Source organism: Rhipicephalus sanguineus, chromosome 8 (genome assembly GCF_013339695.2).
Source record: "Rhipicephalus sanguineus isolate Rsan-2018 chromosome 8, BIME_Rsan_1.4, whole genome shotgun sequence".
Lineage (NCBI taxonomy): Eukaryota > Metazoa > Arthropoda > Arachnida > Ixodida > Ixodidae > Rhipicephalus > Rhipicephalus sanguineus.
The window spans coordinates 29,484,128-29,501,854 of record NC_051183.1 but is presented as its reverse complement, the minus strand read 5'-3'; the positions used below and the strand labels follow the sequence as shown (position 1 = coordinate 29,501,854).

At 45.3% G+C, this 17,727-nt stretch overlaps 1 protein-coding gene across 1 annotated transcript; it reads left to right on the top strand.

The window, feature by feature from the left end:
• Positions 1-1,365: 1,365 nt before the first annotated feature.
• LOC119403111 (uncharacterized) lies at positions 1,366-17,727 on the top strand. The gene is made up of 11 exons (XM_049418176.1): positions 1,366-1,400; positions 2,185-2,297; positions 8,187-8,219; positions 8,980-9,036; positions 10,072-10,143; positions 11,355-11,516; positions 12,254-12,346; positions 13,257-13,465; positions 15,229-15,387; positions 16,649-16,720; positions 17,593-17,727. The coding sequence occupies exons 1-11, from the start codon at positions 1,366-1,368 to the stop codon at positions 17,725-17,727; spliced, it is 1,140 nt and encodes a 379-aa protein (XP_049274133.1).

Genomic DNA, 17,727 nt, shown 5'->3' with positions numbered 1-17,727 from the left:
AATATCCGATATCTGGCCGTTATCTTCAATAAACTGATGCTCCGATCACATACGTACCCAATATGTCACACAACTTGAACGAGAACCATCGATTTCGTTCCAGTTTTATATTTTACAAGACATTCTCTGAATATTGAGAAAACCATAAGTAAGCGCTTGACCTCAAGTATGTGCTAGGAGGAGAAAAAAATTACACCATTTTCCGCTAAAGGGGACCATGAGGCGATGCGAAGCCGGAGCACTTGCACGATCGCGTTCCGTTGGCGTTAGTTGGGCATGCTACCGACCTCGCGTCGTGGAACGCGTAGAGGAGCGCTACGCGCGTCTTGTCTTCCCTCTAGCCTGGCCGTTAATTCTCACAGGGTGAGCGGGGAACGCGGTCGACAGGCGCGCGAGAGGGCGGCAGCGTAGGAGAGGAGACAGCGGGGGAGGGGACGCGCATGCGCTGGTGCTCATCACGGCGTTGCGCAGGAGAGAATTTCGGCATGTCTAGCTTGCGTGTCAGAGGAAGATTGGAGGGGGGAGGGGAGAGGGAAGTGGAGAAGGGAAGTACAGAGGAGGAGGAGAGAGGGTGAGTGGAGAGGAGTCGAGAGGAGGTGTGTGGAGAGGGTATGCGCATGCGCAGTAAGGGTGGTCAGGCCGCACACCACCACCACCACCACCGGTTTGAACTCCGCTATGTCCATTACGTCAGGCGTAACGCTAATAACTGCCACTGGCTCGTCGTGCCGTTAACGAAGCCCGTGTGCTTAGATTTAGGTGCACGTTGAGGAAACACATGCGGCCAAAGGTCATCCTGAGCCCCCCACAACGGCGTGTCTCACAGTGATATGGTTGTTCTGGCACGCGAAACCTTGTAGAATATTTTATTGTTCCCGGTATACTGATGCACAGAGTGTACCCAACGGTGCACGACTACCTCTGCCCAATTTACGGCGTGCCTGACACCTTGGCCCACATGATCATCGCGTGCCCGTGCAATATACAGACAGACACAACGCCTTCGCCGAATGCCTGTAACGCCGCTCAAGAAAACGAGGACCTTCTCGAAACGTGTGAGGCCAAGCTCGCCTCGGAGGACCTGGACCAACAACGACGTCTCGTTGCCAGGGCCAAGGAGGCAGCGAAGGCCAGAGGGTTCCTGGAATGAGGAGACCTCTCACCTAGGGTAGACGCGGGACTAGCCCCGCGATATCTGTTCGTGCAATAAACGTTTATTCTTCCTCCTCCTCCTGTCGCTTCTTAACATCTTCCCCGTGTGGGTACTTGCCGCAATGTGTTTATCATCATTGTCATCAGACCACGGCTTTTCCCAGCGGTCGTTTCAGTCTGCATAATCGAAGTAGAAGAAGAAGAAGCTAGACCATGGATGTGCACGTCCGCCCGAGCTCAAATGCAAAGTAAGTCTTGATATTAAAATTAAAGTCGGAACTTGACAGATTCGAACTGATCCTGTGTCACGAAAGCGTAATCAGTCCCACGCAGATAAATTTCATATACGTATGTAGTCTTTGTCAAGACCATGTGGCATACTCCATACTTTCACTGTACATTAGTTTGGCTGTGTATAGGGCGATTACCGCGGAGCTTGTGGTGCCGATGGTCACAACGTGTCCAGCGCGCCAATCATCCTTTCTGAGGACGTTCAGACTTGCCGTATAAACACCGCAGGATCTGCTATACAAAGTCATTATGGAGGCAATTCGGATCAACGAAATTTCAGGAGCATAGCCGAGTTACCAAATCAAGCATTGGTGTTACCTTCAATTCTGCTTTAATTCATCCTCGTCCCGACTTCTGGCAAACCTCTTAGATAGCTCCCCACGGTGGCGTGCCGCGCCGGCGGACAATGCCACAACCAAGACAAGAATCCTTTGAAAAAATAATTTACTGAAACTTAATTACAGGGTTCAAACGGTCCGAGTATAAGATGCCTTGAAGAGTGAGAAACGGAGCGCCCTGTTCTCTCTTCTGTCCCCGTGGTGTGATTGCACTTTCACAAGATTTTAAGCATGGGTCGCCTTAAAAATCAGCCTGCACTGCGTGGGGTGTTGAAGGGAACATGATCACTTTGATGTCTCATGTTGTCGTTATCTTCCTTACTTCAGAAACAGAAGAGTTTACGAGTTGCCGCACTCGAAACTTGCACACATTTACGTGTTGCTATCAACGTCGTCTCCGCAGTAGTCGAGGCACCTGTGCCAAGGCCTGCGTGCTCATCTCCTCGGTGGTGATCGGGGTCATAGGAGTTTGCGCGGTGCTCCTGATGGCCTACAAGGACTCGCGTTTTCTAATGCGTAAGATAGTCTCTTCTCGCCTTTGTCCTCAATAGCAGTCTTACAGATAGCCTGAAGCAACAGGGAAGTGTTATATTTTTGAGCGTCAAGCTAGGCCACATGAACTGCGAAAGTAATGTTGAAATACGCAATGTAAAGGTAGGTTCGTTACTTCAGACGTACTGGTGGGCTAGTTGGCTCGTGGGAAATTATGACCGCACACATCAAAAACAAGAATGAAACGGACATACAGATACACAGCGCTTACGTCTCTGTATATTGTTGTGTCCGTTTCCTCTTTGTTTCTTACGCGTGCTGATGTGTTTTTCGTCTTTGTTTTTTTATGTGCGATGTCCATTACGTCAGGCGTAACGCTAATAGGGCACCCAAAGCGACGGAGAAAAGGAATTTAATTTAAGGGGCCTGCTTAAGCTACACTGTGCATAATACCACTAAGAACGTACGCGGCCCACTGGTCTTCTTGGCAAATGGTGTTCAACATGAAAGCTGCAGCCACCTTTCGAAGTGAAAGGGCCAGCCGAGTCATATTATTTGAAACAGCGATGACTGCTAAGGCCCTCTTTTTCGCAGCGTTTCAATCAAGGCTCAACGTCCGATCATTCTGCTCTTCTGCTCACCGGGTGAGCTCTCACTGTTAAGGCAAGTTTAGATTCAGTATGCCTCCAACAGCACAAGAAGCTAATGATGCTATGATGCTAGAAGCTAATGATGCAATATAATGATGCAATAAGCTAATGATGCATTAATGCTCTGGAAAGGATACAGAGACGAACCATGCGTTTCATCTTTTCTAAATACGCTCGAGATGAATCTATAACCGAACTTTTACGTTCAAACGGTTTTCAAACACTTCAAATAAGGTGAAAAATATCACGTCTGAAGTTCCTTCACTGCTTATTAAATAATGAATTTGATTTAGATCCCAGACCTTACGTAACCGTTTCTGAAACCAGGAAAACCCGTCCTTCCCACTCCCTCACACTCTCCCCTTATGTTGCCAGGACTAACCTGTTGAAATTTTCTTTTTGCCCCCAACTATTGAGGAATAGAACCTGATACCTTTTTCATCACCTGGACTCACCTGAATGAATTCAGAATTACATGCTATCTCCTAAAGAACATTTTCAATTTAGATCTGTTTGTTTACCTTCCTTCATTTCAGATATTCAATTGTGCCCTGTACGTGTATTTATGTTGTACCTTGCCCCTCCTGCTTGGGCCACATGGCCTGCAGTATGATGTAAATAAAATGTAAAATAAAAATACCTTCAAATATGGATACCAGAGAAAGACTCTTTATGCCAGCAGTAACGTGAAAAGGGTCTCTCTTATGTACTGAATTATACTTGGTGCTTCAGAGCCGTACGTCTCAATCAATGTTTTACAATTAAGCCAATCGAACTAGATGTCTTATAAGACCACAAACGATGTGTCAGTGGACATCTGAAATGTATGAATCTTCGAGGTAACAATCTTGACCAGTTAGTTTACTGGTACTATGTTATTCCGTGGACGCAAAGTTGTCCGTCTTTCATGCTTGTCATTAAATGTCGTCAATAAAAACGTGGCGCGCTGGTATTCTACGTTCTCGAAGACTAATTCTTGCTGACAATTCTGGCAGTTACTGTTTTGTTGGACACGACAAAACTATGATAAGAGGCAGCAAGACCGTTGCAATGTGTCTACGTCGCAACGAAAGGAATAAGGGAAGAAGTATTTTTTTCTTTAAACATTACAACGCCTTTCTAGAACGTATGATCGCTCTGGATCAAAGCCTATTCTGTTTCGGCACGGTAAGGAAGCTGTTGCGCGTTTCGGACAGCCTCAATTTTGTCATTACGGGGCTGCAACGAAGCCAGCTTTTCAATGATGATTCCGCATCCTTAGTGGATGACGCATGTCGTGTTTCACTCTATGTTGCTCCTTCTTTCAATGCTGTCTACTACTTTGCTGGGAGTAGCCTGACTAAAGGCTATCGGGGCATTCAGCGTTTACAATGCGAAACAAAGCTTACCATTTAAACCGTTACTTTCAAGGAAGTTGGAAAAGAGCACTGATGGCGCCAATGCATCCGTTGTAATCTTTCCCTGGTGTTACTTACTAAGAACGTCGTGACTGCGCTTCTTATGATTGTAACAGTATTTCTGCCTCGAGGGAACACAAAATATGTGCAGTCGCTGTCTTTCCGATACTAGCAACGTCGCAGTTTTTAGATGCCGGGGCGATTACGTGAGTACACTAAATGACTAAAACATTAAGCATGTAGACAACTCAGTGTATACATAATGTGCGCGTGCGTGTGTCTGCACACACATACACATGGAAGTGTTTTATTTGCCACAGTCAACGTGATCTCGCACCGTGGAACATATGATACAGGAACCGCCACTGCGGTAGCTACTCGAGAGAAACCCCTGCCTTTGGCCTCAAAGGACTTGAGGAGGCATTCGTGTATTTTCCCATGTCTCATTCGTAGAGATCATGCTCACTTGTAATTCCTTCCACACATCACGTATCACATTACGTATTACTACCATAATTTTATGCCCTATACAAACCTTTTACGCTTCTTTATAGCGCGTGATTTCAGGCCTCTGTACAGCCATAATACACCCTGTCATCGTAATCATTGGTGATCGATAACATCACATACAAGACATGGCGCTCTTTGGCCACACATGGCTCCACTAATCATCATCATCATTAGCATCATCATCATCCCCCACCGTTTTCAGTGACCTGAAATGCGCCAGTGAATCGACAGGCAGAGAGTGCAGTTGCATGGATTGTCTTCATACTTCACTGGTTGCAGCGGAATGTGTGCTTCTTCATACGTGCGAATACATCGGCGCCCCATAAGCATGGGCAGGACATTTTCTGCGTCATTTGTACACATCGTTATAGATTTTGTGTCATGCATGCGCAATACGATCTAAGCTTATCTCTTTCTACTACTAGAGTTGGCCTCATTAGCTTGGTGTCACAGGCCGCTCTCTATATGGATTGTTTGGCGCTCTATGAATTTTTGATTTGATTGTTGGAAATCGCGGTGGTATAAACTCACACATTTGCTTGCACAGTTTGCAAAGTGAGTTTGTGTTCCTTAAACCTGAAAGAACCGAACAGGAATATCTCTGACAGACTTCGCTGACACTTGTTCTGACAAGTTTACGAGGCCGAAGCTTGTTGGCGGTGTTCGAATGTGTCGCACTCCTTGTTTGAAAAATAAATGAGCCTCTATTTTCAGACGTTACATTGGAAACTTTTAATCGCGCGCAGCGAAATCAACCCAAAGTAAAGACGTCATCTGAAATATGCTTCCTACAAGACAACTAAATCGCACTAGTTCTTACGGAAACATTGGGCAGGATAGAAATAGCTGTGTGATGGATTGGCCTGGCAAGATAAGTTGTTTGTTTCCCTTTCCTAAGCATCGATGTACCTTTATATTTACGGGATTCCTGCAAGAAACTCTCAATTGAATTAGGCGCCTGTGGCGTGTCGTTTCGTTCCTAGTGTCTTTGTCATAAGTTTCCTATAACATAGCTTCCTAGGAGACAGTCTCCTTTAGTTACCAAAAACAATAGTTTAAGACATTTTCAATAAATGGTAGGCTCAAGCTTAACGTCATATTTATCTCGTATTTTAAGGATTCTGTAATGAGTAGTGGGCGTTTTTTTGTTTTTTTTTAAACAGTCCTTTGACCAAAATGTTTGGAATAGCGCTCTGACTGCCATGCTTCTAAATAAAATATCTGATGGATGTTTTCCATTCGTTCCAGCGCGGATCTGCGCCACACACTTGAACGGCGTCTTCTAAGGAGTTTCATACTCTCTTACAAAAATGGTTCTATGGAAGGTCTCTACAATTTAAAATGAAACGTAAATATCTTGTATTCATGGTTTCGTGGTGGGAGTTTTCGCTTCCATTTCAAACGAAGCAGCTTTCTTCCTTCATTGCTATCGAGGTTGTCGAATGAAATATCGCACACTTCCATCGACATCAAACGTGCGTAAACATTTATTTAGGGTTTCCCTATAGAGCGATAAACAAATTGAGTATCTCCGAAGGAAATTTCACTGCGTAATATATCACTTTTGCTTGACACATTTTATAAATGAGACACGCTAGAAACACACCGCCGGATGTTGATGCGCTTCACGAAACACGTGCCTTCGTTTCGTATCCATAGCCACTGCCGCTCCCAAAGCGCCGATGTAGATACAATTTGCGTAGCACCGTTGCCCACGACATCCATTTGTTACAAAATGTATAGCGCTGTGGCGACAACGCTGTAGTTTGAAAAAACGTGGCGTCGCACCTTCGCCGTCTCTTTTTTTTATTAAATGGACGTGCCGCGTGACATCTGCGAGTGCAGCTGGGGTGGCGGCAGCCAAATCACGCGTCGAGTACGGAACCTTCGCCATCCGTTTCAAGCTCATCTCGCTACTGGAAATACACCTTGGCGTTGCATGCACATAGCCACAATACTTTACGAGACTCTGTCACTGCGGTTTGAGTTGTTTGGTGCAGAAGAACTTTAATGCAGAAGCAGGAAAAATTGTGTAGCAAAGCATACTATAGCTCGGTTCCATATGATCACCTATCTTTCCTTTTTCTTTGTCTTGTCATGATGAAGCACGGTAGGGACTGTTCGCGTGACGTAAGTAGTGCTTTGGTTGCTCAACACCACTGCTGCTAACAAGCTTCTTTCAGGTAGGACCATCTTGTCTATAAGACCATTAGATTGACAGGACAATTTCGTTACAATCTATTGGCATTTGCTGGCAGTTCAGGACCTTTTAAACACAACGCGCTCATACACTTCAAGACTCGGGGGTGGGCAATGCTCCTTTAGGTGAGCACAGCCGTGATTTCATCTGTTTGAGGTTTTGTCACAGCTCTTTGTTCTACACCCAGGTAGCTGCGTAATCGAATCCCGGCCGCGGCGGCTGCATTTTCGGTGGAGGCGAAACTGTTTGACGCCCGTGTACTTAGATTTAGGTGCACGTTGAAGAGCCCCAGGTGGTCGAAATTTCCGAAGCCCTCCACTACGGCGTCTCTCATGATCCTATCGTGGTTTTGGGACGTTAAACCCCAGATATTATTGTTATTATTACACCCACGTAGCTCTGTGTTCCTAGGCCAGTAGAGTTTTGTTATCTTTTTTCTTTCTGTCTGAGAGAAATTGGCTTCTTTGAACCCGAAAACTAAACCGGCTGGCGCTGGGCTATCACGATGTTCATCAGGCTACTGTACGTCTTTAATTTCTGCAAGAAAACCTGCAAGCTTGCATTACTATACCTGAATTCGCTTAGTCAAAGCTTCTCCATGCAGTAGAGTATCTATGAACGTTAGTTCCGTGTGACTGCGCTTTCTTTTACGCTGCTGCTTGAGGTTGAGAGCTTGCTGCTGCGGCAGCCGCATTAGAAAAGCACCTGCCTCACGGCTCTTGGATCTAAGGGCCGTTGACGAGGGAATCGTGCTGTTTCCATCTCTCTATAGTTTCATAATCACGACCACTTGTCATTGATCCTCGCTGCGCACGTCACGTCACTCTCATAATTTTAACACCTATATGTTTTACTCGCCCTAGGGCGCGGAATTTTAGGCCTTTATACAGCCTCGTAACATTATCATAGCTCACATATGCCTTACATGCCACCGTAGTACACGGACCATTGTTAATCATTTTTCATGGCGCTCTTTGGCCAAGCATGGCCCTTGCGCCATTAAAACGCACATATCAACGGTGATGCAGGTTAGATTATCTGGCCGTAGTGTTGTTTTTCAGGGCGTCATTCCACCCCTTGCGCATGCGGCAACTCTTCCCAGAGTTGGTTGCATGAGTCGCTGTTAAAATTACTGCGTTTTTTTTTTTCTTTGCAGATGCTGGCCACTCTCTGCGGAAGGTGAACCGAGGTACGTTCTCCACAATAAAAGTCGGTGAACCGTATCGCTTATATTGATCCATGTATATTTTACTGACGTGTATTAAAATGAGTCCGGTAGATTGTACCACGCCTGTGTGTTCGGTATATCTCAAATGGTTACCAAACACTGAATAAATACTTGAAAATTGATGGCAATAACTTCAATTATTGCAGCATGCACTTTCATGCAAACGAGACTCTATTCAGCAGGCGGTACTCACCAGATTTATTCCGCTTAACAGGGCCCTGCAGAGCTTTTTGAACATGATCAGAGAATGCTGCTGATCGGACTTCGGTGTCCCACTGAAAATGGAAGGCAAGGTGGCAGAGAATTTACAATTACATTTCAAAGGCAGCTATAAATTGCTCGTTTTTTTCTAGGCAGAGTACGCCATAGAGGGGCCCGACAACTTTAACGGAGGGATACGGCCATCGACTGATTGGATGAACGCGAGAACATGCTAAAGTTCATGACGCGCGCCGACCTAGCATCTTGCCCCTTTGTCGTGTCATCGCCCGCTGTGTAGCTTCCAGTTCACTTATCAGCACGAAAGGAGAGAAAAAGCTATTAAATCGTGCGACTAATCGTGTAAATCCGCTCGTATTTGACGGATTAAAAAAATTTGCGGCAATGGATTCGTGAGATCATAAAACTCCGCTAGTCAGGACATCCATGTTTATTGAAAAAATGTTGCACGGCCCATTTATATGGACGCTCCTTTCTATTTTTTTTATTTTTGCTTTTGTAGGAGGCGCGACCACTGATTTCTTTGCCAACAATTTGACACAAGAAACGTTACTTACAGGTGAGCTATAACATTGGAATTTTGCTCTTAAACGTGAGTCGGACGGGGTAGCCCTCTGCGACTTGTAGAACGGACTTCAAAGGTAAAAAGAACTTCATGGTCGTTGTACTCTCTCACATTGACCACACAATTCGCCACTGTATCTTTTGTAGGCACTGTGTTCCTTTCTATGCATTTGTTTGTTGCTTTCCTTCTTGCGAACTTTCATGGCTTCTTCGGCGCTTCCCATGGTGCGGAGGTTTTCAGATCGGCCAGCGCCTTTTGTTTTCTTTTTCGGCATGGCTCTTTTGTGACTGAGAGCACTCAGGTGTAGCGTTTATAAGGCACCCCCAGCTAGTTGATTTTGCTGCCTGGCAGTCCACCTCGGTGGTACAGTGGTTATGGTACTCGGATGGCTATCCGATAGTCGCGGGTTCAATCTCGCCCGCGGCGGTCTTATTTCAATGGAGCCAAAATGCTACAGGCCCGTGTGCAGCCTGATGTCAGTGCACGTTGAAGAATACCAGGTGATCAATCAAAATTACCGGATAGCTCCACTACGGCGTGCCTCATAATCATATCAAGGTTTTGCACGTAAAATCCGAAATGTCATTAATATTTGCGGTCTGGCATCATGTACTGCAACAACGTGCGCATTCCTCATTCGCATGATTGGCCGCCGTCTCAATCCTGAATGTGGAATACACGGAGGAAGGATGGAAAGGGGAAGGGTCATTATGCTACAAAAATTAAAGCTAAGAAATGTGCACATTAGACGTGTTCGCACTTCGGTTGTTTAGTCGTGTCCTTCGCCGCTGTGCTAAGCCTCGTTTACGGTAAGCTCAAATATTTTATGGCAAGCTCGTAGTACTGTTACAAAGTCCGGGGTAAAATGTCACTTATATTCAGGAAAGAGGACCAAGAGGCGTGGTTTAATGTATATAGATAGCATTTTACGTAGGACCGGGTGAATAATGTAATGAAGGAAGAGCCAGACGAGTACACATTACTCAGTGTACACATTAAACTCAATGGACAACTTTTTCTGTTCAACAGGAGCAAGAGATGGCCGCGGTGTCAGCATCGCGGGCAATGACAACTGCACCAACCAGTTGTGCCTGCCGGAAGGTGATTTTTCACGCTATGTCACACAGCGATTCCAGCCTCAGTTATAAAACAGCGTTCATTCAAGAACCCCGTGTCGGTTAAGTTGGCTTGTAGAGTTTCGTCTCTAGAAGAGAAAATTTATGTTATGTTTCAATTCGCATTGTAAATTGCGCGACTGCGCGTCACCGGGTGCGAGGGCGTGCAGAAAAAAACTCTCAATTTGGTACCCAAGTCCATCAACCTAGAGTGAGCTTAAGATTCGAAGAGTCATCAAATTGTCAATGTGCAAGAAACATTGCCATCGTAGAACCTAATCCCTTGACACAAGTTACGGAGCATACAGATTAGGGCTGTGACTTCACTTTGGTTTTACTATTAACAATACACAACAATATTTTGTTTGTTTTCTAACTTACACATGAGAGCATATTTTGTCCCAATTCTGATGAGTCATGACTCAAGATAATTTTGCATACTGTTTTCGACAACCTTGGAAGTTGTTTAGTAGTCACCTGCAGCTCAAATGTCCGTAATGCCTTATGAATATTTGTTCCCAATTCCAGCCTACAGAGCCCAGGTGCTCGAGGGAACGTAAAACAAATAGATAAAAAATACACAAATAAATCAGGGCACATGGCCTCTATTCGCATAAGACGACTCGCAGGCGACAGTCATCTTCTTGTTCTTCACAGTTGATCGTATATTAATAGATCCCCCCCCCCCCCCCCCCCCAAACCATTCCACACCGAACGTGGTTCTGCGCTGCCTCATGGAGCGGAGGCATTGCAAACATTTCTGTGCCTGCCATCGTTTTGCACTGCCTCGGTGATGCACCCAGCTTTCACCAAGCACACATGTCTTGTGGCGACGTCACGATACGTCACAAATTTTGGCACTCTGTGGCGTCATGATCTCACGTCATCGCTCGGAGAACGTCCGAGGGGTTTTGGCGAGACCTTGCGAGACTTTTTCGAAACGTGACGGGATCTTAAGGTCTCGCAACGTCTCGGGCAAGTTTCGCGAACGGAATCGCCAACATAGCCAATAGAAGATTTCGTCTTAATAAATGAATAAATAAACTGTGAGCTCGAAAAGTGAATGACTCTTCCTCCTCTTTACATATCATCATCACTTGTGCATCTTCGTCATCTGTCAACTCTCGCAAAACAAATAAATAATCGTGGTACTTCTTAGCTCTTGGACGCCGAGTTCACTATTTCACCGCTACGCAGCCGGCTACCTCGTATCTCGGCTGAACCTGAGCGTCGGACAGTGCGACGACTTCTACCGCTTCGTGTGCTCGGACCGCTGGTTCGAGCATGAGACTCAGGAACTGCCGTTCCGCTTCTCCAGCGTACAGCACGTATACGATACGCTGCAGCGATACACCAAAGGTGCGTGAACGCGGTCGCTGAAGTGAGACTCCGTTCGAGAAGAGAGTTGCAGTAGTGTGTCAGGTATTCGTGCTAATGAAACCGACAGACAATTAAGGCAAGAAAAGCATAGGGGAGGTTGTTATTCTGACTCCAATTGAAAGAAATTAAAGTGGACGAAAAATCACCTTTTCCGTCGGTGGGATCCAAACCCAAAACCGGCGAAATATGCGTCCGATTTTCTACCACTTCAGCTGCAACGGAGGGTGCACCCCGTCCACTTTATTGCAGGGTACTTATGTGTGATTTATACCTGGGAGTGTTAGTCAGCGCCACCCGTAGCCCACGCGGTGATTCACCGCCTGGGCTACTGGTGCAAATCCGATATGCATTACAAATCGGTTCTGCGGAATCCCGCAGCGACCGCGTTTTTCGCCCTTCCGCCACCTTGCGGGATTCCGCTGAACTGACTCGCACTAATATGTGTCCATGTGCTTCGAATACCGGATAAATTCGCCCTTGCGATGTCAATTGCTAGCTTCCTGGTTAGCGCAATTAGTAGAGCGACTGCCCCGGAAAGGCGTTAGTCCCGAGTTTGATCCCCGGACCAGGACGAATTTTCGACAACTAAGACGCTTTATTTCTGAGAAATTCGTATGGATTTCCTTGGGGCTTCGTTCTACAAACGAGTTGTCGTCAATTTGTTATCAAAGTCACTTCTCATACCTTTTCTTTGTCTTTCTTGTTTGTTTGTTTAGACGGGCTGCTCAACCTGATAAACAACGAAAAGCTCGATGCCTCGTCGGCCTTGGTCAAAACGCTGATGTTCGTTGAGAACTGCACCTCTTCAGGTATTATCACTTTTTACTTGATTTAATTGCTTGACAATGCTGGTAGATGGCTTGTCAAAAAAAAAAGAAAGAAATGAGCAATAATCGCGCACTGCCAATGCTAGTTATTTTATCCTTGTTTATCTAAAAAATGCAAGCGGCTGGCCTCGTTTTCAAGTGGAATTCGACGTATGTCGCCATAGTGGGGGCGCTTACGCCCATATGTCATGTATGCCACGCACTTGTTATTATTCGTCGATGGTACTGAGACCTCTTGATGATCGCTACACCATAAGATGGACAGACAGGGCAGGCTTATTTAACAGCTAGATTCAAGAATGTTTCATTAAAGAGAAAACTTATGTAATACAGAAACAACAAAAAACAAATCGCCTACCTACGTGCATTACACCATTGATAGTTAACGCTCCCACCGGAATTCCCAGAATGTAGACTCCTGATGAAACGCTTACTGTACTGCTACCCATATTATCTCCACTGTTTGCGAGTGAACTGATCGAGACACTGTTTTTTTTATATGTTTCGCTACCGAAAAAAAAGTTTACGAACTGCTTGAAAAATAGTTACAGATTAGGCTCAAACACATTTAGTGGAGTGAAGTTGGCGTCATGGAAGCGTTTGCAACCAGCGTTGTTCGAGAAGGCATCCAAGGCGGTTGAAATCTCTGCTAAACACTGAATGCCTTTGCGGTGGACTCGCCTGTATAACTTAGTGAGTGAATGTTTACAGAATATGTGGAACAGGTTGCTTGCATTTCAGACCTGCTCTGTGCGTTGATTGATCGGTTGACCACTTATTCATTGAGTGTCAGATGCGTCAATTGCCTGATCACTGATCGCGGCCTGGCGGATTTTCGAGGCAAACTGATTTCGTTTTCGGTTCCTTCGCTCGTCAATTGAACGCCATGCAGCGACCAGGTTGCAGAGCGAGCCGGAGCATTTCGAGGCGGTGATGCGACGTTTCGGACTGGGCCTCTTTCCGTACACCTCTCGTCCTCTACGGTCCAGCAGCGTCCACTTCGTGCTGGCCACTATGGCCAGGGAGCTCGGCCTGTTCCCAATTTTTGCCGTTACAGTGCTGCCTGCCAACAGAAGGAAGAAAAGGCATCACACCATCGTGGTAATAATATAATAATACTAGCACTGAGAGTAATTTCACTATTATAGACAATAGAGCCACAAACCTCTCGAATCTGCCCTCCTCGAACAATTGGAGCGCTTGAGGACTGTGACAGCAGTATGAGCCATCATGCTATATCGAAATTGCACATGTTGCAACAGTTTCAAAAATCTTAGTGGATTTCACAGTATGCCATGAAGTTTATTTTCTTAAAATCCGCTTGCATGCCAAGAACTAGCAGCTTTTAAAGCGCATTATTTATTACGTATATAGCAAGTGACACCTAGTTCTTCGAAAGTAAGCGATGGGTTCAAGTTTCATAAGAAACAATACACGGTGAAACAAATTCGAACAGCTGGGCTTTGACAACGTCGGTCCAAGCGTGCGGGACTCGTGTTTTCGACCTAGAGTTGGAGCCACTATCACCTGTTGTTTAAACATGACAATAATTGTGTTAGCTGGACGTAGAAAACTTACCCACACGAGGTTTACATTTTGTTTGTGCGTTGCATATCAATTCCACAGGCACCGAATAATATATCAAACACACGCAGTGAGATGAAAGTAAAGCACGCAGGTGACGTTGCATACGACTGATGGTCGTATAGTAACGTTAAAGCGTAAACGCCAGTGCCATCTGGAATTGTACTTCCGACAGCGCAAACTGAATAGCAAAGAGAGTATACCATCGCCTGGGAAGCGAAGCTATGTGCTCGGAGATGTTTCAAACGGCTTCACACACGGGCTGGTATTCGAAGCCTTCATGATGAGCGCAAATGTTTCTTAATTTTCCTGACTGCTGAGAACGCGTAGCACTATGAATCAGAGTGCGACGCCTCGACGAATTTACTGCGAGCGCCGCTTGCTACTGATACGATCTTCCTCACTTGTAATCATTCGCGCTGTTGACACTCTTCTATATTTATGTTTCTCTCACTCCCTTTTTGAAGTTGTTCCGCAGTATCTTGGCATCATATGCAATAACTAATTTCTCATTAATTTCGCTCTTAAAAATGTATCGGCGAGCTTGCTTACCTGGCATAAATGAACAGTACTTTTGCGGTGACAGGAACTAGCTCATGAATATAGATGACCAATTTCCTTGAAGCTTTCTGTAGGCCACCCCCTCTCCACAAGCTCAGTTCAGTACATGGTTTTAAGTGCACCGTGTCGCACAGTACTCGCTCTTTGATTGAACAGGTGGATCTGCCTTGAAATATAAGCGAAGCGGTACGAATATGTCCTTCAGAGCTTTCGCAATTATTGTAGACTCTCTAAGGCTTCATACTTTGATGCGATATAAAATATGCATACGCGCTCTGTGGTAGGGGTATAAAATTGCCAAGGCAATAATCAAATACAAAATTTCCACGCAGCATTAACCAGCACAGAGTGTATTGATAGTGGTTAAGGAATAGTAAAAAAACACAGGACAGTCGCTGTGCTTCTACAAGTCGAACAATGTTGAAGGAAATAAGACAAGGTGTTCCTTGTGCTGAAACATGGTGTTGGACCGCACAAGGCAGGCATAGGAAAGGAAGCAAGTATATTCGATGTTTGTTCTTCCAGCTGTTTGTGCACTTTTGTGCTGTGCACTCCATGCCCTTGCGCGATGACACTTGCAAAGGAAGTTTCCGTCTTGTACGAGCTTGGGAAATGTCTTGATTAGGTGGAAGACGCTTTTGTGAGCATGGTAGAAATCTGCACTGCGAAGAAATCTGCACTGCGAAGTAATCCTTCTGGCTGTTGTTGCTTCGTTGCAGCTCAAGCAGAGGCTGCGAAGATGGCACGAGGCTGACCTGCTGAGTGCGGAGACCTACCACTGGGTGCTTAAGAAGTCCGCCTCGCTCCTTCCGTCCATTCAGCATCTGACCATGCAGCAGTACCAGGATGTGCTCAAGATCTCCAAGGAACTGCTCATGGTAGGAATACAGACAAAAGGCAGTCGCCGTCTATTTATGGTGAAATGACTGGTCGTTCACATACACAGAGGCGTCTTCGTCGTGTCCGATTCTCTTGTCTTTTTTCAAAACAGGAAACCCAACTAATCTGGACTCCTGTCACTTTCAGTAATACATTTGAATTCTCAGGGCCCTTATTCACGTACGGTATTTTGATGTGTTAGTAGTACAAACTTGCAATAAATTTTGCGTTGTTGCAATGTGTCACGACATGCTGAACCAAAGCATTGCATTAACCAGCTACAGTGATCTCTTTTCGGGAAAATTCTATTCCGCTATGCCCCGCTCCCACAATGTAATGCTGCTAGTGGGCCATAAGGTACTAATAGAAAAAAGAAACTAGCCCAAGCCACTGTTCTTCTAAAGATTGTGCTGTGGCTCAAAGACTTCACGTCGGTTGGTACATTTTGGATTGTGAAAGCGGCAAGGAATGGCGCGTGGTATAGAGCAACCAAATACAGGCCAGACTAACAAGCAGCACTACAAAGGATGTCCACAGCCTACCGTGGTGCGTCTCGTCATCGTGGCCAAAACGTAGTCGTAATGTCTTGACGTACAGTCGTGAGCAGTATAAAATGGAACTCCGATCTCATTTTTAAGCAACAGTTACCGGTGATGTTTGGATAAGCACTTCACGTATTACTCTGCTAGAGGTAGCTATCCGCTTGAACATCTTGTATTATGAACGCATTCGTGCTTGGCCATTGCGCTTAACCACTACAGCCTCTTGAGAGCAACTTTTGTGTTCCGTTTCCTTACTGCATGATTCCTTCTTGAACACAAATGTGTGCCGCAACACGAAGGAAATCTCGTTAATGTCATCCATGTGAATATTAAAAAGAATTATCCTGCCACAATTTCAAGCCGCTGGTGCGTGCCATTGACGTAACCAGGGTGTGGCACGCAGGGCACGTGCACCTCCGGAAGTTTTTTTTTTTTCTTGTGATGGAAAGCCGAGTACAAAATGGCTATCAACCACACTTGCCTGCCTGGCCTCCACTTAAAGGAAGTGCTTCGACCGAAATAAATTTCTTCCTGCGCAACTGATGTGTGTGCGCGGGTCATTCGGTTTAGTTTTAAGTGTTGACGAAGCAATAGTCGCTGAATAAGAAAGGTGGCTTCGGTCAATCATCGAATTTTTTAAGGCGTTGACGCGCACTAGAAATCCATAGAAAGCTAATCGTCTTGCAACAAAAATTCTATGCATAAATTGTTGTTCCAGATGGCAGCGTACAGGCCTCCTGTACCCGAGCACACCTTGGTCAGCGGCGCCGAATTCGCCATGTACGAGAAGGTGCGTGCCAGTTTTGTATCGAGAATTCATTCATAAGACTGTCCTAAGCCGACACTGATAAGTAATCAAATAGCATAAAGGAACGGAGGGCGAAGACCTTGAGCGCGAACTACCACCTAGCACACCTTGTTTCTTGCTCAGTCTATCAAAAATCTTGCGGTCTAACTTCGTCAAAGAAAACTATTCTTGCCGAATGATCGATGCTCTGGCTAGATAATTAGACGAGACGAAGTGTTCTTAAAAAAACACTTCCATGGTGCAAAGTGTAGAATTATTGATTTAAAACTACATATAGAGCAGCACGCGTTGTCGATTCTGCTGTTCTCGGTTGGTGAAGCTTTTTAAGTGGCCGAGACGATTCATCGACAGCAGTTTTTACTTCATTTAAACAATCTGAAGTAAAGCGCTTCATTTTATTTGAATTTGGAGCTCTTTCTTTATTTTCGCAATTAGAGATTGATTGCAACAGAACAGATGACGACAAAACTGTATATTTTCTAAATTTTTTTGACCGAAGTTGCTTTTTGAGTGTGCAGAAAAAACCATGATAAATATTTTCCAGCTGGTGTTCAACGCGCAGCCACATATTACGATTATAGTTCCCTCGAGGAATCTGTACATGTGTGCAGAAAGGAAGTGAAAAATTGATTCTCGGCTTATGCGCAGCGTTCCCAACTTCGCTAGAGCGTTTCTGCGACAAACGTCGTACTGAACCGCTATTCGGATACACAAATGAATTATTAGACTTTTACTGTGCATCATATAACGGGTATATGTTTTGGCATTGCGTTATTGAGCACCGGATGTCGAATGCACTAACGTGACAAGTCCTGCTGTTGGGCAAATGTGTTTTATATTGCATCTTGTTTCAGATCAACCTTACTTCGTTTCTCGCTACCCTATTCGAGCAGTCCCACGTGTACACCAAGGAGTCGTTAATCGCCGTCAACTCGAAGGCCTATTTCCACCGGCTGTTCACCTACCTTGACACCGGCATTGACGAGTGA